We start from the raw sequence: 22,089 nt of genomic DNA, 5'->3' as shown, positions 1-22,089 counted from the left end.
TCACTTCACTTCTCTGGGCCTCAGTTCCCTCATCTGTAAAATGGGGATGAAGACTGGGAGCCCCCCATGGGACAACCTGATCACCCTGTAACCTCCCCAGCGCTTAGAACAGTGCTTTGCACATAGTAAGCACTTAATAAATGCCATTATTATTCAATTGCATTTACTGAGCGCTTTCTGTGTGCAGAGCACTGGACTAAGCGCTTGGAAAGTCCAAGTCGTCAACATATAGAGACGGTCCCTACCCAACAACGGGCTCCCAGTCTAGAAGCAGCGTGGCTCAGTGGAAAGAGCCCGGGCTTTGGAGTCAGAGGTCATGGGTTCAAATTCCGACTCCGCCAATTGCCAGTCACTTCACTTCTCTGGGCCTCAGTTCCCTCACCTGTAAAATGGGGATGAAGACTGTGAGCCCCCCCCGGGGGACAACCTGATTACCTTGTATTTGTAATAATAATGATAATAATGATGATGGCATTTATTTATCGCTTACTATGTGCAAAGCACTGTTCTAAGTGCTGGGGAGGTTACAAGGTGATCAGGTTGTCCCACGGGGGCTCACACTCTTCATCCCCATTTTACAGATGAGGGAACTGAGGCCCAGAGAAGTGAAGTGACTTGCCCAAAGTGAGCCCGCTGTTGGGTAGGGACCGTCTCTATATGTTGCCAACTTGGACTTCCCAAGCGCTCTGCACACAGTAAGCGCTCAATAAATACGATTGAATGAATGAATGAATGAATGAATGAATGAGTTGGCGGAGCTGGAGTGTATTTCCCCCAGAGCTTAGAACAGTGCTTGGCACATAGTAAGCGGTTAACAAATACCATCATTATTATTATGGCTGAGCCCCCTTCCCAGACTGAGCCCCCTCCTTCCTCTCCCCCTCCCCATCTTCCCCGCCTTACCTCCTTCCCCTCCCCACAGCACCTGTATATGTGTATATATGTTTGTACAGATTTATTACTCGTTTATTTTATTTGTACATATTTATTCTATTTATTTTATTTTGTTAATATGTTCCGTCTTGTTGTCTGTCTCCCCCTTCTAGACTGTGAGCCTGCTGTTGGGTAGGGACCGTCTCTATAATGTTGCCAACTTGGACTTCCGAAGCACTTAGTACAGTGCTCTGCACACAGTAAGTGCTCAATAAATACGATTGAATGAATGAATGATTATTAGAAGGGGGGGCAGACAACGAAAGAAAACAAATCTGCACACAGTAGGCGCTCAATAAATACGGTTGAATGAATGAATGAATGAATGAATATTAGAAGGGGGAGACAGACAACGAAAGAAAAGAAATCTGCACACAGTAGGTGCTCAATAAATATGATTGAATGAATGAATTATTATAAGGGGGAGACAGACAAAGAAAGAAAGCAAACCTGCACACAGTAGGAGCTCAATAAATATGACTGACTGACTGAATGAATGATTATTAGAAGGGGGAGACAGACAACGAATGACAACCACACAGTAGGCGCTCAATAAATACGATTGAATGACTGAATGAATATATGGATGAATGATTATTAGAAGGGGGAGACAGACAATGAAAGCAAATCTGCACACAGGAGGCCCTCAATAAATACGACTGACTGAATGAATGAATGATTATTAGAAGGGGAGACAGACAATGAAAGAAAACCAATCTGCACACAGTAGGCGCTCAATAAATACGATTGAATGAATGATTATTAGAAAGGGGAGACAGACAACGAAAGAAAACGAATCTGCACACAGTAGGCGCTCAATAAATACGATTGAATGAAAGGATGAATTATTATTAGAAGGGGGAGACAGACAACGAAAGGAAACCGATCATCTGCACACAGTAGATGCTCAATAAATACGATTGAATGACTGAATGAATGTATGGGTGAATGATTATTAGAAGGGGGAGACAGACAACAAAAGGAAACCAATCATCTGCACACAGTAGATGCTCAATAAATACGATTGAATGACTGAATGAATGTATGGATAAATGATTACTAGAAGGGGGAGACAGACAACAAAAGAAAGCAAATCTGCACACAGTAGGCGCTCAAGAAATACGACTGAATGAATGAATGATTATTAGAAGGGGGAGACAGACAACGAAAGAAAACCAATCTGCACACAGTAGGCCCTCAATAAATACGACTGACTGACTGACTGAATGAATGATTATTAGAAGGAGGAGATGGACAACAAAAGAAAACCAATCTGCACACAGTAGGCGCTCAAGAAATACGATTGAATGAATGAATGATTATTAGAAGAGGGAGACAGACAACGAAAGAAAAATCTGCACACAGTAGGCGCTCAATAAATACGATTGAATGAATGAATGAATGATTATTAGTGGGGGAGACAAAGAAAACAAATCTGCACACAGTAGGCGCTCAATAAATACGAATGAATGAATGATTATTAGAAGAGGGAGACAGACGACGAACGAAAAAAATCTGCACACAGTAGGTGCTCAATAAATACGATTGAATGAATGAATGAATGATTATTAGAAGGGGGAGACAGACAATGAAAGAAAACCAATCTGCACACAGTAGGTGCTCAATAAATACGACTGACTGAATGAATGAATGAATGATTATTAGACGGGTAGATGGACAATGAAAGAAAACAAATCTGCACACAATAGGTGCTCAATAAACACGATTGAATGAATGAATGATTATTAGAAGAGGGAGACAGACAACGAAAGAAAAATCTGCACACAGTAGGCACTCAATAAATACGATTGAATGAATGAATTAATGATTATTAGAAGGGGGAGACAGACAACGAAAGAAAACCAATCTGCACACAGTAGGTGCTCAATAATACGACTGAATGAATGAATGAATGAATGAATGATTATTAGAAGGGGAGATGGACAATGAAAGAAAACAAATCTGCACACAATAGGTGCTCAATAAATATGATTGAATGAATGAATGATTATTAGAAGAGGGAGACAGACAATGAAAGAAAAATCTGCACACAGTAGGCGCTCAATAAATACGATTCAATGAATGAATGAATGATTATTAGAAGGGGGAGACAGACAACGAAAGAAAACCAATCTGCACACAGTAGGTGCTCAATAAACACGACTGAATGAATGATTATTAGAAGGGGGAGATGGACAACGAAAGAAAACAAATCTGCGCACAATAGGCGCTCAATAAATACGATTGAATGAATGAATGATTATTAGAAGAGGGAGGGAGACAACGAAAGAAAAATCTGCACACGGTAGGTGCTCAATAAATACGATTGAATGAATGAATGATTATTAGAAGGGGAGACGGACAACTAAAGAAATCTGCACACGGTAGGCGCTCAATAAATATGATTGAATGAATGAATCAATGATTATTAGAAGAGACAGACAACGAAAGAAAAATCTGCACACGGTAGGCGCTCGATAAATACGATTGAATGAATGAATGATTATTAGAAGGGGAGACGGACAACGAAAGAAATCTGCACAGGGTAGGCGCTCAATAAATATGATTCAATGAATGAATGAATGATTATTAGAAGGGGAGACAGACAACGAAAGAAATCTTCACACAGTAGGGGCTCAATAAATATGATTTGCGTGGTTCAGTGGAAGGAGCTTGGGCTTTGGAGTCAGAGGTCATGGGTTCAAATCCCGGCTCTGCCAATTGTCAGCTGTGGGACTTTTCTTCTAGAGTGTGAGCCCACTGTTGGGTAGGGACCGTCTCTGTATGGTGCCCAACTTGTACTTCCCAAGCGCTCAGTACAGAGCTCTGCACACAGTAGGCGCTCAATAAATACGACTGAATGACTGGTTATTTGAAGGGGGAGCCAGCCAACGCAAGAGAACGAATGTTATAGAGAAGCAGTGCGGCTCAGTGGAAAGAGCGCGGGCTTGGGAGTCAGAGGTCATGGGTTCGAATTCCGTCTCCCCCACATGTCTGCTGTGTGATCTTGGGCAAGTCACTTCGCTTCTCTGGGCCTGAGTTCCCTCATCTGTAAAATGGGGATTAATACTGTGAGCCCCACATGGGACAACCTCATCCCCTTGTGTTCCCCCCAGCGCTTAGAACAGTGTTTTGCACATAGTAAGCGCTTAACAAATACCAACATTATTTTATTATTATTATTATTATTATTATTATTATTATTGTGGCCGTGGAGGGGGTGTGGGCCCGGGGGTGGGCCCTACAGGCTGGACAACATGGCGTCGGGGCGGCCTTCCCCTCAGCGCTCCAAGAGCCGGAGGCGGGGGGAGGCGGGCGCGCGCGCGCTTGCTTCTGCGCCTGCGCCGCCCCTGCGGCTGGGCCCCGCCCTCCCCGGGGGCGTGCCCGGGCCCGGGCCCGGAGCGACGAAGGGGGTCGGCCGGCGGGGGGCGCTGTCGGAGCCCGGCCCGGCCCGGCCCGGCCCGCCCCCTTACAGACGCGGCCTGCGGCCCGGACAGCAAAACGCAGCCCAGCCCAGCGCAGCACAGCGCTTAGCGCAGGGCCTGCCCCCGTGGAGGAGGAGGAGGCGGTGTCGGTCACCATGTTCTCCCTCAAGCCGCCCAGACCCACCTTCAGGTCGTACGTCCTGCCCCCGCCGCCTCAGGTAATGGCCCCCTCCCCTCCCGACGCCCCTTGTTCTTCTGGTCCCTGTGGCTCCCCCCCACCCCCCATTCTCCTGACCCCCACGTCTCCCCCTCCCCCCATTCTCCTGACCCCCATGTCTCCCCCTCCCTCTTTTCTCCTGCCTCCTGACTCCCCCCCCCCCCCCCCCCCACCTTGTTCTTCTGGTCCCTGCCCCCCCCCTTTTCTCCTGACCCCTGTGCCCCCATTCTGCTGACCCCTGTGTTTCCCCCGTCCCTTTTTCTCCTGACCCCCCATGTCTCCCCCTTCCCTTTTTCTCCCGACCCCCCATGTCTCCCCCTCCCCCTTTTCTCCTGGCTCCTGTGTCCCTCCCCTTTTTCTTCCGTGCCCCCCCACCCCTTCTTCTTCTGGCCCCTGTGCCCCCCCCCCATTCTCCTGACCCCCATGTCTCCCCCTTTTCTCCTGACTCCTGTCTTCCCCCCCACCTTGTTCTTCTGGTCCCTGCCCCCCCTTTTCTCCTGCCCCCTGTGCCCCCATTCTGCTGACCCCTGTGTCTCCCCCTCCCCCTTTTCTCCTGACCCCCCATGTCTCTCCCTCCCCCTTTTCTCCTGGCTCCTGTGTCCCCCCCCCCTTTTTCTTCCGTGCCCCCCACCCCTTCTTCTTCTGGTCCCTTCGCCCCCCCCCCCATTCTCCTGACCCCCATGTCTCCCCCTCCCCTTCTTCTCCTGGCTCATGTGTGCCCCCCTCCCACTTTGTTCCAGACTGTGAGCCTGTTGCTGGGTAGGGACCGTCTCTATATGTTGCCAACTTGGACTTCCCAAGCGCTTAGTACAGTGCTCTGCACAAGTAAGCGCTCAATAAATACGATTGATTGATTGACTTGTTCTTCTGGTCCCTGCCCCCCCCTTTTCTCCTGCCCCCTGTGCCCCCATTCTGCTGACACCTGTGTCTCCCCCTCCCCCTTTTCTCCTGACCCCCCATGTCTCTCCCTCCCCCTTTTCTCCTGGCTTCTGTGTCCCCCCCCCTTTTTCTTCCGTGCCCCCCACCCCTTCTTCTTCTGGTCCCTGCGCCCCCCCCCCATTCTCCTGACCCCCATGTCTCCCCCTCCCCTTTTTCTCCTGGCTCATGTGTTCCCCCCCTCCCACTTTGTTCCAGACTGTGGACTGTGAGCCTGTTGCTGGGTAGGGACCGTCTCTATACGTTGCCAACTTGTACTTCCCAAGCGCTTAGTACAGTGCTCTGCACAAAGTAAGCGCTCAATAAATACGATTGATTGATTGACTTGTTCTTCTGGTCCCTGTCCCCCTTTTTTCTCCTGACCCCTGTGCCCCCCATTCTGCTGACCCGTGTCTCCCCTCCCCTTTTCCTCCTGGCCCCCGTGGCCCCCCCATTCTGCTGACCCCTGTGTCTCCCCCCTCCTCTTTCTCCTCATCCCCGTGTCATCCTCTCCCCTTTTACTCCTGACTCCTGTGCCCCCCCCGCCCCCTTGTTCTCCTGGTCCTTGTCCCTCTATTTACTCCTGGCTCTTGTACCCCCCTGTCTTTCTGGTCCTTGTCCCCCTTTTTTCTCTGACCCCCGTGTCTCCCCCTCCCCTTTTTCTCCTGGCTCCTGCCGCCCCCCTCTTTCTCCTGGCTCCTGTCTCCCCACCTTGTTCTTCTGGTCCTTGTCCCTCCATTTTCTCCTGGCTCTTGTACCCCCCTGTTCTTCTGGTCCCTATCCACCTTTTTTCTCTGCCCCCCGTTTCTCCCCCTCCCATTTTTCTCCTGGCTTCTGTGTGCTCCCCCACCCCACTTTGTTCTTCTGGTCCCTGTCCCCCTTTTTTCTTCTGACCTCCATGTCTCCCCCTCCCATTTTTCTCCTGGCTTCTGTGTGCTCCCCCACCCCACTTTGTTCTTCTGGTCCCTGTTCCCTTTTTTCTTCTGACCCCCGTGTCTCCCCCTCCCCTTTTTCTCCTGGCTCCTGTGCCCTCACCCCAATTAGTTCTTCTGGTCCCTGTCCCCCTTTTTTCTCCTGACCCCCGTGTCTCCCCCTCCCCTTTTTCTCCTGTCCCCCCTCCTTGTTCTTCTGGTCCTTGCCCCCCCCCCCTTTTTCTCCTGACCCCCACGTTGTCTCCCCCCCATTCTGGCCCGTGTCCCCCTCCTTTTCTCCTGGCCCCTGTGCCCCCCTCTTATTCTCCTATTCTCTTCTCCTCGTATTCTCCTTGCCCCCCATCCTTCTGCCCTCCAACCCAGCCCGCTGCCGCCCCGAAAACTTGGCCACCAGGAAGCCCAAATTGTCCAGCCTGCCAACTGTTCCTGGAGCCTGGGGCCCACACTGCCCTGCCCTCGGGGAGCCCCCCACATACCCACCTGCTGTAAAAAGCCTTCCCCCACTCTTTTCTCCTCCACTCCACTCACCCGAGCGCACCGCACAGCGCATCGCACACCGCCACCAGTAAATACCGGGGAGCGATTTCGACTGCTTCCGGGACCTTCGACTCCTCGGATGGTCTAGGGTGGTCCACGACTCCTAGAAGGCACGATAAACTTGCCTTAATCATGGCATTTATTAAGCGCTTACTATGTGCAAAGCACTGTTCTAAGCGCTGGGGAGGATACAAGGTGATTAGGTTGTCCCACGTGGGGCTCACAGTCTTAATCCCCATTTTACAGATGAGGTAACTGAGGCCCAGAGAAGTGAAGTGACTTGCCCAAAATCACACAGCTGTCAAGTGGCGGAGTCGGGATTCGAACCCATGACTTCTGACTCCCAAGCCCGGGCTCTTTCCACTGTGCCACGCTGCTTCTCTATAAGGTTCACCCTGACTTGTTTTTTTTTCCCTTCACCGTAGCATACAGCATCGAAACTCAAAAGTTCAAGTTAAGGCTTTTCTTCCATCTTACTCTTAGGTTTTTGTATATAAAAAAAGAAAGGCTCTTTAGGTAGGTGGCATTTGGTCCTTAAAGTATATTTGTAGTGAACGCAGGTATTTTTAACTGCAGTTTCTCAAACGTCTCAAAAAAAAAAAACAAGCCCTCTATGACATCAATTTAAAACTTCCTTTGCTAATATTTCAGGCTGAAGACAAGAGCAACACGGAACCCAAGATTAAAAAACTGGAGCCCGTGCTTTTGCCAGGTAAACATTAATCCAGGTTTAGCGATGCCCAGATAAAAGGTCAAGTCTGAATTTATTTCCTTCAGAACAAATAGTATCTATTTTTCCCCTTTTTCCTTTCATTCATTCATTCATTCAATCGTATTGATTGAGCGCTTACTGTGTGCAGAGCACTGTGCTAAGCGCTTGGGAAGTCCAAGTTGGCAACATATAAAAATGATGATTTTTATTCTCTGGTAATAATAATAATAATAATAATGATGGTATTTCATCATTGATTAGAAGGAGATTCATTCATTCAATCGTATTTATTGAGCACTTACTGTATGCAAAACATGTGGTCAGGTGTCATCGGAATAAATTGAAGTAGGAATGAAGACTTTGAGCCGCACGTGGGACAACCGGGTCACCCCAGCGCTTAGAACAGTGCTTGGCACATAGTTTCCTCCTAACTTTTCCGATTCTTAACTTATTGCACCTGCCTCTTTGCAGTCTTTTGGCGAAATCAGTTGTGCGTGGGACACAGGAACTATGAAAAGGTTACTGATTTTAAGAGTTTGACGCTGTTGATGCCCGTCTACTTGTTTTGTTTTGTTGTCTGTCTCCCCCTTCTAGAGTGTGAGCCCGTTGTTGGGTAGGGATTGTCTCTATCTGTTGCCAAATTGTACTTTCCAAGCGCTTAATACAGTGCTATGCACACAGTAAGCGCTCAGTAAATACGGTTGAATGAATGAATGAAAAAGTTGTCATCACTTTCATTTTGGTTAAGTTTTTAAATTGCTGGTAGAGGAAGCACCTCCGATGATTGATGATGATTTTTATTCTCTGGTAATAATAATAATAAGAATAATGATGATGGTATTTAAGCGCTCTGCACACAGTAAGCGCTCAATAAATACGATTGAATGAATGAATGAAAAAGAGTTGTCATCACTTTTATTTTGGTTGTTTTTAAATTGCTGGTAGAGGAAGTACCTCCGATGCTTGATGATGATTTTTATTCTCTGGTAATAATAATAATAATAATAATAATAATGGTATTTAAGCGCTCTGCACACAGTAAGCGCTCAATAAAAACGATTGAATGAATGAATGAAAAAGAGTTGTCATCACTTTTATTTTGGTTACTTTTAAATTGCTGGTAGAGGAAGTACCTCCGATGCTTGATGATGATTTTTATTCTCTGGTAATAATAATAATAATAATAATAATGGTATTTAAGCACTCTGCACACAGTAAGCGCTCAATAAATACGATTGAATGCATGAATGAAAAAGAGTTGTCATCACTTTTATTTTGGTTGCTTTTAAATTGCTGGTAGAGGAAGTACCTCCGATGGTTGATGATGATTTTTATTCTCTGGTAATAATAATAATAATAATAATGATGGTATTTAAGTGCTTACTATGTGCAAAGCACTGTTCTAAGCGCTGAGCACTGTTCTAAGCGCCGAACAGAAGAGCTGCAGAGTAGGTTCCCAAGAACCTACCCGATTCAGTTAATTTGAATGTTGAACAGTACTGTGAGTTGCAGATTGTTAAGCTAGTCACTTTTCAGAGTTTGTGTTTATTTTTACGGGTAGCAGAGCCTGATGACTAAGAATTAGAATTATGAGTTTCTACTCCTGGTTTCGTCACTGATTTACGTGGATTTGGGCTACTACTTGGTGTGTGTGTTTCTTCATCTGTAAAAAGGTACTTGCTGCTTGCAAATAAGTATACTAAGGATTTGTGAGAGTACAGTTCAAATGATAGATCCTTTTAGACTGTGAGCCCACTGTTGGGTAGGGACCGTCTCTATACGTTGCCAACTTGTACTTCCCAAGCGCTTAGTACAGTGCTCTGCACAAAGTAAGTGCTCAATAAATACGATTGATTGATTGATTGATCCCTGCCCTCCTCAGTCTGGCTGGGGAGACGGACGGACAATAAAATAAGTTGTAAGTAGGGGCAGCAACAGAGTATTAAGAGTGAGGTGAATATCAAAAGTGCATTTTCCTTGCTGGTTCAACAGAAAAAAAGCAGCAGAAAGGACAAACTAAACGAGAATTACTAATTATTGTACGCATCTATTTTTATTATTATTCTTTGGAAGTGAAGAGATTAGCTACTTTTTCATATCAGTAGGTCAGTGGTATTGTGTGCTTGCTGTGTGCAAAGCGTTGTACTAAAATAGAACTAAGTGGCATTAAGGCCCACTTCGGAATAATCAATCCATTATTGATATGTATTGAGTGCTTACTATGTGCAAAGTGCTGTACTGAGCCCTTTGGGGATACATAATACAGTGGATTAGGGTTACTCAATCCCTGTGCCTTTAAAGAATTTACAATCTAGAAGTTGTGTTGAATACTTAAAATGAAGCTTTGTACAAGCTACTTGGCTATGATTTTGTAGCAATGATTGCCTTTGAAATAACTCAATAATTCAATCGTATTTATTGAGTGCTTACTTTGCTCAGAGCACTATACTAAACGCTTGGGAAGTACAAGACGGTCCCTACCCAACAATGGGCCCACAGTCTAGAAGGGGGAGACAGACAACAAACCCAAACATATTAATAAAATAAATAGAATAGGAGGGGGAGATGAGCAATTCTGAGAGTTGCTTTTTCTTAGTATTAAACTCTTCTGTTGTTTGACTATTTAGAAATCTGTAAATCTGTCTTGGAATTGAAAATAGGTGATGACACACTGAGAACAGCTGGCCTTGCAAGACTGCAGATATTTTACTAACAAATGAAGTTTTTTTGTACTTCATGGTTACAGTTGTTTTTCTTGATGCTTTTACATAACTAGGTTCATAATTTTTGTCGTTGTGGACAATAGAATAAACAGCCTTTGAGCCAAATGTGAACTCGAATTCAGCGCTTAGTCATTCCAGCCACACTGAGAGGCATTTGACTACTAAAATAGGCAAATGCTTATTAATGCCAAGAATAAAGCAATATCACTAAAGTGTGCGTCCATGAGTTTTATGAAATTCAGAGTTCTTTTTCTCTCATCTGCCCAACTAAACTAGCAAGTTAGTTGCATTTATATTTTCTCTAAAGTGTCAAAAATGTATTTTTTGTCAATTTTGTTTTTAAAGAAAAAAACTCAACCACAATTACTGTGCCACATCTTATGAAATTTAGCGTTCTTTTTCTCTCATCTGCCCAACTTAACTAGCAAGTTAGTTGCATTTATATTTTCTCTAAAATATCATAAATGTATTTTTGTCGATTTTTTTAAAGAAACTCAACCAGAATTACTAATTATTGTGCCACATCTTATGAAATTTAGAGTTTTTTTCTCTCATCTGCCCAACTTAACTAGCAAGTTAGTTGCATTTATATTTTCTCTAAAATGTCAAAAATGTATTTTTTGTCGATTTTGTTTTTAAAGAAAAAAACTCAACCACAATTACTGTGCCACATCTTATGAAATTTAGCGTTCTTTTTCTCTCATCTGCCCAACTTAACTAGCAAGTTAGTTGCATTTATATTTTCTCTAAAATATCATAAATGTATTTTTTGTCGATTTTTTTTAAAGAAAAAAACTCAACCAGAATTACTAATTATTGTGCCACGTCTTGTGAAATTTAGTTATTTTTCTCTCATCTGCCCAACTTAACTAGCAAGTTAGTTGCATTTACATTTTCTCTAAAATATCAAAAATGTATTTTTTTGTTGATTTTTTTAAAGAAAAGAACTGAACCAGAATTACTAATTATTGTGCCACATCTTATGAAATTTAGAGTTCTTTTTCTCTCATCTGCCCAACTTAACCAGCAAGTTAGTTGCATTTATATTTTCTCTAAAATATCAAAAGTGTATTTTTTGTCGATTTTTTTTTAAAGAAAAAAAACTCAACCAGAGTTACTAATTATTGTGCCACATCTTTTCGTCAGTCTTTGGAAACGAAGAGATATTAGCTCCTTTTTCTTATCAGTCAATCGGTGGTATTTATTGAGTGCTTGCCGTATGCGAAACTATATACAAAGAATTTGTTAGAGCACAACTCAATTGATAGACAGGATCCCTTACTTCAAGGAGCTGTTGGTCTAGTTGGGGAGACATAAGCGCTTAGTAGTGCTCTGTACACAGTAAGCGTTCAATAAATGCAATTAAATGAATGAATAAGTTGCAGATAGGGGAAGCAACAGTGTATAAAGATAAGTACACAAGTGCTGGGTGGGATGGATGATCAAAGTGCTTGGGGGGGTTCAGACCCAAATGTATTAGGCAAAGAAGAAGGAAGGAAAAATATTGTGGGCAGGGGAGAGGTTAAAAAAGGCTTCCTGATGGAGATATGATTTTGGTGAGGCTGTAAGCGCATTGTGGGCAGGGAATGTGTCTCTCAGTGCTGTTATATCTACTTCCCCAGCCGCTTGGTATAGTGCAGGGCGCACAGTAAGCGCTCAGTAAATACGATAGATTGATTTAAAGATGGGGAGAAAGGTTGTCTGTCATATATAAAAGGGGAGGGAGTTCCAAGCAGAAGGGCGTGACTCGGGGGTCAGTGGTGAGAGAGGTGCTATCAATCAATCAATCGTATTTATTGAGCGCTTACTGTGTGCAGAGCACTGTAAGGATGTTGGTGTTAAGAAGAGCCAAGTGTGCAGGCTGGTTTGGAGTGGGAGAATAGCGAGTGTAGGTAGGAGAGAGAGAGCTAGGGGATTGAGTGCCTTAACACTGATGGGGAGGAATTTCTGTTTGATAGGGAGACGGACGGATGACCATTCGAGGTGTTTGAGGACCGGGGCGACTTGCACAGGATGATTTTCTTAAAGAAAAAATAACCTGGGCAGCAGGGTAAAGGAAAGACTGCAAAGGGGAGAGGCTGATTGGCGGCAGACAGTTCAGCAAGGAGGCTGATGCAGAGAAGCAGCATGGCTCAGTGGAAAGAGCCCGGGCTTTGGGGTCAGAGGTCATGGGTTCAAATTCCAGCTCCGCCGATCGTCAGCTGTGTGACTTTGGGCACTTCTCTGTGCCTCCGTTTCCTCATCTGTAAAATGGGGATGAAGGCTGAGCCCCCCGTGGGGCAACCTGATCACCTTGTAACCTCCCCAGCACTTAGAACAATGCTTTGCACATAGTAAACGCTTAATAAATGCCATTATTATTATTATTATTATTATCAGTCAAGTTGCGCTATGACACATGCGTGGAATAGCGTGATAGCAGTTTGGATGGAGAGGAAGGGGTGCAGTAATAGAGGTGTTGCGAAGGTAGAACAGACAGGACTTCATGACTGGCTGAATATGTGGGTTGACAGAGTGATGTTGAGGGTAACTCCAAGTTTGTGGGCTTGTGAGACAGGAGGGATTGCGATCCCGTTGTTGGGTAGGCATTGTCTCTATCTGCTGCCGAATTGTACTTTCCAAGTGCTTAGTACAGTGCTCCGCACACTGTAAGTGCTCAGTAAATACTATTGAATGAAAGATTGCGATGTTCTCCACAGCAGTGGAAAGTTGGCGGGAGGAGAGGGTTTGCGTGGAAAGACAAGTATTTCTGTTTTGGACATGTTAAGTTTGAGGTGTTAGCCAGACACCCAAATAGAGATGTCCTGCAGGCAGGAGGAAACAGCTTACAACTTGTTAAATAATCATTCAGTCAGTGGTATTTATTGAGCACTTACTGTGGGCAGGGCACTGTACTAAAAACTTGGGAGAGTACAATGTAAGAATGTAGCAGACACATTCTCTACCCACAAGGAGAGGTTTCTTTTTCTGCAGATATTAAATGTTGAGGATAAATGCCATGTCAAATTATAGGGTGATGAGGTAGAAGAAATGATACTAGGATTCCCTCAACTCCATCAACCTTACAGATTCATTCATTCATTCGATCGTATTTATTGAGCGCTTACTAGATGAGACCCAGGGGAAGCTGGGATGAGAAAATCAGGAGGACTAGAGGCAGCCAACGGGGCAAAGCCCACTTTGGACTCTACTGATCCCAAAGCAGAACTAGAAGATAGACATTAGGAATAATAATAATAATAATGGCATTTATTAAGCACTTACTATGTGCAAAGCACTGTTCTAAGCAGCATCTCTTCCTGGCCTCTGGCTGCTTCTCCCAGAACTCTTTCATTCATTCATTCATTCAGTCGTATTTATTGAGTGTGCTGTGTGCAGAGCATTGTACTAAGCACTTGGGAAAGTACAGTACAACAATGAACAGGGAGATTCCCTGCCCACAGAAAGTTTACAGTCTAGAGAGGGAAGACAGACATCAATACAAATGAAGTCATAGGACATCAATACAAATAAAGTTATATACTTAAGGGGCTGGGAGGGGGGTTTAGCAAAGGGAGCAAGTCAGGGCGATGCAGAAGGGAGTGGGAGATGAGGAAAAGTGGGGCTTAGTCTGGGAAGACCTCCTGGAGGAGATGTGCCTTCAATAAGGCTTTGAAGGCAAGAAGAGTAATTGGCGGATTTGAGGAGGGAGGGTGTTCCAGCCCACAGGCAGTATTTGGGCGAGTGAGAAGGTAAGCGGCAGAGGAGGGGAGTGTGCAGGCTGGGTTGTAGAAGGAGAGAAGCGAGGTGAGGTAGGAGGGGGCAAGGCGATGGAGAGCTTCAAAGCCAATGGTGAGGAGTTTTTGTTTGATACGGAGGTGAATGGGCAACCACTGGAGTTTTTTGAGGAGGGGGGGTGACTTGTCCTGAACTGGTTTTTTAGGAAACGATCGGGGCACCAGGGTGAAGTATGGACTAGAGTGGGGAAAGACAGGAGCCTGGGAAGTGAGTAAGGAGGTTGATGCAGTAATCCAGGCAGGATAGGATGAATGATTGTATGGATGGAGAGGAAAGGGTGGATTTTAGCAATGTTGTGAAGGCTGGACTGACAGGATTTGGTGAGGGATTGGTTATGTGGTTTGAAAGAGAGGAGTCAAGGGTAATGCCAAGGATACGGGCTTGTGAGACAGGAAGGAGGGCGGTGCCGTCTACAGTGATGAGAAAGTCGGGGGGAGCACAGGGTTTGGGTGGAAAGATAAGGAGCTCTGTGTCTTTTTAAGTCCGATTCTGAGGTGCCAGGAGGACATCCAAGTAGAAACGTCATGAAGGCAGAAGGAGATGAGAGATTGGAGAAAGGCAGAGAGATCAGGGCTGGAGATGTAGATTTGGGTAGCATCTGCATAGAGGTGATAGCTGAAACCGTGGGAGCGAATGAGTTCTCCAAGGGAGTGGGTATAGATGGAGAAGAGAAGGGGACCCAGAACTGAACCTTGATGGACCCCCGCAGTTATGGGATGGGAGGCAGAGGAGGAGCCTCAAAAGGAGACTGACTCTCTTCCTTGCCACTTCCCAACTCAAATGGCGTTACCTATTCACTGATTAGATCTCATTCAGGGGAGTTGCTGATAACCAACACTCAAGAAATTCCCATATTTACATAGAAGGAACTTGGTTAAGGAGGTTTCTACTCTTGGCACAGTAAACCTCCCAGACTTTTCAGATTAGATAAACCTGGACTTTTATTGACGGAGAATTAGTGACAACTCCATTTGGCTTGTACAGAAATGTCTCAGATCATGGTAAAATCCTTCGGTCGCCTTGTGCTTTCACTCCCATGGTATGAAAGTTCTTCAGATTAGGACTTTAACATATAATCAATCAATCGAATGTCATTCTGTTTATAGGGAACCAAGCACAGTGAAGTACTAGTTGACCAAAGACAAATGTGAAAATCCCTCAAAGGGACCAGGTGAACCTAAGTAGCAAGTATAGTAGAATCGAAGTCACAGTTCAAAACAGTTCCACTTGCTATTTATTAATTAATGTATAAAGTAATGGTATGAGGGAGTAAAATGAGGAACCAAAAATATTCAAGATCTGAAATAAGTGGTCTTTCTAATAACCATAACAATATAAAGAAGCATGAGATTCTGTAATCCCCTTGGAAGGGTAGCAGTTTTCTCCTTAGTCCTTCTGGTCATTTTGGTACAGCCGCAAGCAAAATAATCAAATATCAGAATGATTTCTGTTTTGAATATATTCAATCCTTATTTGCTTTCAGCCATTTATTAATAAAACCCTCATTTTTACAAAAAGGTATCGTGGCAACCGCATTGGAGGCCCCAGCAACATACCCTTAGACAGCTACGGCTTTAGAAGGAAATAAGTAGTAATACAAGAATGAGATCGAGGCTGACCCTGTCTCTCCCCACTCCAGTCCTTACTGCAGTCTCCTACCAGGATCATTTTTCCAAAATATTGTGCTGTGCACGTCGCCCTACGCAAAAACCTCCAAATGTTGCCCATTCCTTTCCAAAACAAGCAGAAATTCTTGGCCACCGGCTTTAAGTCACCTGATCAGCTCGCTCCCTCCTAACTAACTTTGCTGGCCTCCTGCTGCAAGCTAAACCACATACTTCACTCCTCTAAGGTCGGCCTACTCACTATATCTGTCTCACCTATCTCACCACCGACCCCTTATTGATTTCCTGCCTCGGCCTGGAGCTCCATCCCCTCTCATATACTACAGACCACCACTGCTCCTCCACCCTCCACCTTCAAAGCCTTCCTTAAATCACATCTCCAAGGAGCCTTCCCAGACTAAGCCCTCATTTCCATTACTTGCTCTCCCTTCTGTGTTGCCCATTCACTTGGATCTGTACCTTTTAAGCACTGGATGTTCAGCTTCCTCTCGGCCCTGTAGCACTCATATCCCTATCCGTAATATCTTTTTAATATCTGTCTCCACTTAGGAACTGTGTGCTCCTTGAGGACAGGGAATGTGTCTACCAACTCCTGTATTGTACTCTCCCAAGTGCTTAATACATTGCTGTGCACATAGTAAGCACTCAGTAAATGCCACTGAATGATTGATGACCTGGTCACTAGGCAAAGTCACTAGAGGGAGTTTTCCACTTTGATTTTACTGCATCAGCACCCTCACAGACATCTCTGCCTCCCGGCTCTCTCCTCTCCAGTCCTTACTTCACTCTGGATCATTTTGTAAAACACTGTGCTATGCATGCCTTCCCTACTCAGGAACCTCTGATGGTTGTCCATTCCTTCCCAAATTGACCAGAGACTCAGTCTCGTCTCTCTGGCCACTGACCCCTTGCACGCGCTTTCCCTTCAGCCTGGAACCTCCCTCCTTCACATCGGACAGACCACCGCCCTCCCCATCTTCGAGTCTCCTCTAAATTGACATCTCCTGGAGGTCTAATCTCTCATCATCACACCCTATTTTGCCTCCAGTTGCCACCCACTTCAGCACTTGGGTAGCCGCTCCATTTTCCCATCCCGTTCACACTTACATACTTCTCTTTACAATCTTTAGCTTCCTCCTAGCTCTAATTTATTATAGTATCTGTCTTCTCTGCTAGGTTATCTGGTCCTTTGAAGGCAGGGATCGTGCCTTCCTTCTCTGTTGTGCTTTCCCAAGCACTTGGTAACATGCTCTGTAGTAAGTGCTCTGTAAATACTACTGATTAAAAGTTGGGTACCCTACTGTGGAACCTCTCTGATTCAATTTAATCACGTTAATGTAGCAATATTAGTCATCTGTAATTGCATACGTATATGTGGAGTCATTTTAGTTAAAATAGGATATGTGACTTGGGATCAAGAACTGGTTCCGCAGTTATAAAATTGTACCTATGAGAAAATTGGCTCTGATTTATAAAGTTTTGCTTTGATGCAGTTTTCAGGAACCGATTGCATTGTAAATCCAGGAACTGCGGGTACGTTATTTAATCCATTTAATAAGAACTAGAATACAAAAATCAGTGTCTGATTTAAGTTCAGTACTTATGCTCATTTGAGATGGGTCAGTGTAGCATATAATAATTATGGTGTTTGTCAAGTACTTACAGTGTCTAACACTATTTTAGGCACTAGGGTAAATACAAGTTCCTCAGGTCAGGCACAGTCCCTGTCCCACATAGGGCTCACAGCCTAAGCAGGAGGGAGAACAGGTATCTAATCCCCATTTTGCAGTTGAGGAAACTGAGGCACAGAGAAGGTAAGTGACTTGCCCAGGCTCCCACTGCAGATAAGTGGCAAAGCCAGGATTAGAACACAGGTCCCCAGACTCCTAGTGCTCTTTCCACTAGGCCATGCTGCTTCCCTATGTTTTTAATTCTTTATAACTGGAGGGTTAGTGGAGGGGTTTTGATTTACTTTGGATTGTGATACAGGTTTAACACTATTCAACAACTCTACTTACTGAACTGATCATTTGGGAGAAAGGGGGTCCTTGCTTAGATACATGTAGCTGTCATTTGTATTTGAAGAGGCCGTGATGGACAGTGAAGTGTGTGTGTGTGTGTGTGTCTGTCTCTCTCCCTGAAAATGCCAACGCAGGATCCGCAGACCCAGCTGCATTGGAGAGACAAAAAGGCTTATGTGTTCTGTTTTGCTTGTTCATCACCCCTGGCACTGCTTTCCCTTTTGCCTCTTCGTCTTTTCATGCAAAGCTTCTGCACAGAGAGCTGCTCTTCTTTTGATGTCAGTGCTCCATGCAGGTCTGTTCTTGGCAATTGACGGCTGCCTCGATTGTTTTTCTGAAAATTCATCCAAATCTCCCAGTCCTCAAAAACCCTCCCGTGGTTGCCCATCCACCTCCGCATCAAACAGGAGCTCCTCACCATCGATTTTTAAAGCACTCAAAATCAGTTCTGTCTCTCCTACCAAACCTGGCAAGTTTTCTACTACAACCCAAGCTCCACATGTCACTCCTCTAACGCCAGTCTGTTTTCTGTACCTCAGTCGTATCTATCCTGCCGCCAACCCCTTCCCCACATCCTCCCTCTTACCTGGAATTCCCTCCCCCCTCATATCCCTCAAAGTTCACCATTCATTCAGTCGTATTTATTGAGCGCTTACTGTGTGCAGAGCACTGTACTAAGCGCTTGGGAAGTACAGATTGGCAACAGATAGAGACGGTCCCTACCCAACAACGGGCTCACAGTCTAGCAGGGGGAGACATGCTCCGAGCGCTTCTACGGAAAGGCAATCCGGGCAGCAGAGTGAACTAAGTATAGGCCAAAGTGGGGAGAGACAGGAGGATGGGAGATCAGAAAGGAGGCTGATGCAGTAATCCAGTCGGGATAGGGTGAGAGATTGAACCAGCAAGGTAGCGGTTTGGATGGAGAGGAAAGGGCGGATTTTAGCGATGTTGTACCATTCTTCCCACTCTCAAAATCACCAAAAATCCCATTTCCAAGAGGCCCCCTCAGACTAATTCCTCATTTCCTCTATCCATATTTCCCTCTGTGTTGACTAGACATGTGGCTGTGTATCCTTTAAGCATTTGCTATTCACCCCAGCCCCACAATACCTACTACTACTAGTACTACTAGTAATGGTAATAATAATGGCATCTGTTAAGCACCTACTAGGTGCCAGGCCCTGTACTAAGTGCTGGGGTAGACAGAAGATAATCATTCAGGTTGGACACAGTCCATGTCCCACATGGGGCTCAGTGTCTTAATCCCCATTTTTTTTGTTGTTTGTTTGCTGTTTACAGATGAGGTAACTGAGGCACAGATAAAGATCACGCAGCAAGCGAGTGGTGGAGCCAGAATTAAATCCCAGGTCTTTTGACTCCCTAGGCCCAGGCTCTTTCCAGTAGGGCATTCTGCTTCTTATATCCTTATTCTCTTCTGTTTCCCTTAGCTGTAATTTATTTTAATGATTGACTCCACCATAGATTATGGGCAGGGATTGTGTCTTTTAACTATTGCATTGCACTTTCCCAAGCACTTAGTGCAGTGCTCTGCACAGAGTAAGTGCTCAATAAATATCATTGATTGAAATGACTCCCAGTTTTCAGCTGGAACGCAACATTGCCTGAGGTTTCATTTTACCGTGTCCTTAAAACGCTTCCTAAACCCTCCCTGCTTTTGGTTTTCCAATTGCAGCTCTCCATATAGCAGCTGTTCAGGTATCCTACTACCACTCATTCTCATATCCCATTTCCCACCCAGCGATTGTGTGTTAAGGTGAGCATAGCTTTGATGCTAAAATACAGTTATGTTCCAGAGCTTCATTGTTCATGATTATTTGAAATATATGCAACAAAGCAGGAGTTTGGTTTATTTGCATATTTTGTCAAACAATTTTTTTTGCTTTATAAAGGAGAAAATAAAGCTGTTAAAATGACTTCCTTCTGGTCTCACCCGTTTTATTTATACCAGCTCTTCTATTTTTTCATTTTGTTACATAAGCAAATTCCAACAAGCCTGTCACGTGGCTCTAGGCGAATACATTCATTTATGTGAATTAATTTTTATTAAAAGATGAAACTCCAGGTACCTAGTTGTACAACAGTTAGGGATTATCAAAAGAGTTTCTGTTACAGAACAGCTCAAAATGAATCTGTTCGACAACTTAATCTCACTCCCTTTCTCTGTCTTTGTATGAGTCATTTGCTCTTTATTGAGCACTTAATGAGTGCAGAGCATTGTACTAAGAGCTTAGAAGAGTACAATAGAATAACTGAACATAATCCCTGCCCTCAAGGATTTTACCATGTAGATGGGGAGGGAAGGACATTAAAATACAGGAAGGGGAAGCAACTGCCTGATTACTTATCTTGATGTCTGTCTTCCCACTTGTAGACAGTAAGCCTGGAGTGGGCAGGGATTGTCTGTTTATTGCTGAATTATACTTTCCCAGTGCTTAGTACAGTGCTCTGCACACAGTAAGCACTCAAATACAATTGAATGAATGAATGAACTGAGTATTAGGATAAGAATGTAAGTGCTGTGGAGGAGGTGGAGGGGGCAATGATGTGTTTAGGGGGTACAGACGCTTGGGGATCGCAGGAGAGAGGGAGGATAGGGTGAGGAGGTGAGAGATTATTCATTCAGTTGTATTTGAGTGCTTACTGTGTGCAGAGCACTGTACTAAGCGCTTAGGAAGTACAGATCGGCAACATATAGAGAACATCTAGAGAACCCAACAATGGGCTCACAGTCTAATTAGTCACAGATTAGTCAGGAGTGATTTCCTGGAAGAGATTTAGTTGGGCTTCTCAGATCAGTCATATTTGATCGCTTACTGTGTGCAAAGCTCAGTATTAAATACTTGGGAAAGTACAACATGACAGAGTTGGGAGACATGTTCTCTGCTCAGAGAGGAGAGGAGCGGTCTGACATACTAAGGGGCAGAGTTCCAAGAAAGAAATAGGGTATGAGCAACGATTCAGTGGTGAGAGGGACAAGAACAAGGAAGACTCTCGGGGATTAGGTCGATACTGGAAAAGCAAAGTTCATGGACTGTATTCACGTGTGAGAGAGCTAATTGAATGCCCTAAAGCCGACAGTGAGGAGTTGGATGCAGCCCCGAGTAGACAACCATTGGAGGCTTTTGAGAAATGGGGAGATGAGCCCAGAATGCTTTTTTTTTTAATGATGCAGACAGCAGAGTGAAGTATGGATCAGAAAGAGGAGAGAACTGAAGGCAGGAAGATCAGTGAGGAGACTGACATAATCGTCTTGAAAGGATATGGCGAGTGGTCGGACCGGTTTGGTTGGAGTTCAGATGAAAAGAAAGGAGCAGATTCTGGAGAAGATGGGCCTGAAGGTTGAACTGATAGGCTTTGTGGACTGATTCAATAGGTGGCTTGAAGGAGAGGGAAGAGGAGAGGACTTATGGGCTTGTGAGACTGCGGGGATGGCCAAGTTGTGAGAGGAATAAGACTCGGGAGAGAAAGCGAGTTCAGTTTTAGATGTGTTGAAGCAGAGATGTCCCGAAGGCAGGATGAAGGGTGAGAGGTGAGAGGTCAGGGTTGGAGAGGTAGATTTGGGGGTCATTTATTTATTTATTTCTAATAGAATCTAAGTGCTTCCTATGTTCCAAACACTGTATTAAGTACTGGGTAGATACTACCCAATCTGGTTGGACAAAGCCCCTCTCCCACGTGAGGCTCACAGTCATAATCCCCATTTCACCGATGAGATAACTGAGGCACAGAGAAGTTATGTAACTTGCAGATCAGTGGCAGACCTAGGATTAGAACCCAGGTCCTCTTTCTCCCAGGCCATGCTTTTTCCATTAGGCCATGCTGCTTCTCCAGAAGTAGAGAACTTATCTAGAACTACCTTGTACAACTCTTGAGTTACAACTACCCTTTAGGGCTGGTAGTTGAAGCTGATGATAGCTGAAATCTCCTTGTATATGTGATGGTTTTTGTCTGCGGGCATATGAGTCTCTGTATTTTCGTTGCATCTGTGTGCTGTGCTTTTCTTCCTGGTGGGTCTACTTTTCTGACTTTCCCTGACCATCTCTTTATATTTCTTTAAATTGCATTGTATTTTGCAGAAATTAGAAGTGCCCATTTTCCCCATCTCTTGTCCAGAAGCTCCTTCTGGAGACCTGAGTTTAGTTTCTCCTGCTGTCCAAAGGGCATGCAGGATTAACTGGAGCCTGATTCCTTATTTTCTCCCTTGAATGCAAAGATGCTTACAATGCACAGTGCGTTGTACTAAGTGTTGGT

At 44.7% G+C, this 22,089-nt stretch overlaps 1 protein-coding gene across 1 annotated transcript in view; it reads left to right on the top strand.

Annotated features, from left to right (window-relative positions):
- Positions 1 to 4,491: 4,491 nt before the first annotated feature.
- The window catches only part of MTMR10 (myotubularin related protein 10), a 65,121-nt gene continuing 47,523 nt past the window's right edge, over positions 4,492 to 22,089 (top strand). The window contains exons 1-2 of the mRNA XM_038746883.1: positions 4,492 to 4,576; positions 7,611 to 7,671. Coding sequence (XP_038602811.1) covers positions 4,514 to 4,576; positions 7,611 to 7,671 — 124 coding nt within the window. The 5' untranslated portion in view covers positions 4,492 to 4,513. The remainder of the gene's footprint in view (positions 4,577 to 7,610; positions 7,672 to 22,089) is intronic.

The sequence above is a fragment of the Tachyglossus aculeatus genome, chromosome 5 (genome assembly GCF_015852505.1).
Source record: "Tachyglossus aculeatus isolate mTacAcu1 chromosome 5, mTacAcu1.pri, whole genome shotgun sequence".
Taxonomy (NCBI): Eukaryota; Metazoa; Chordata; class Mammalia; order Monotremata; family Tachyglossidae; genus Tachyglossus; species Tachyglossus aculeatus.
The sequence above is the reverse complement of the archived record's forward strand: the minus strand, read 5'-3'. Positions and strand labels throughout refer to the sequence as shown.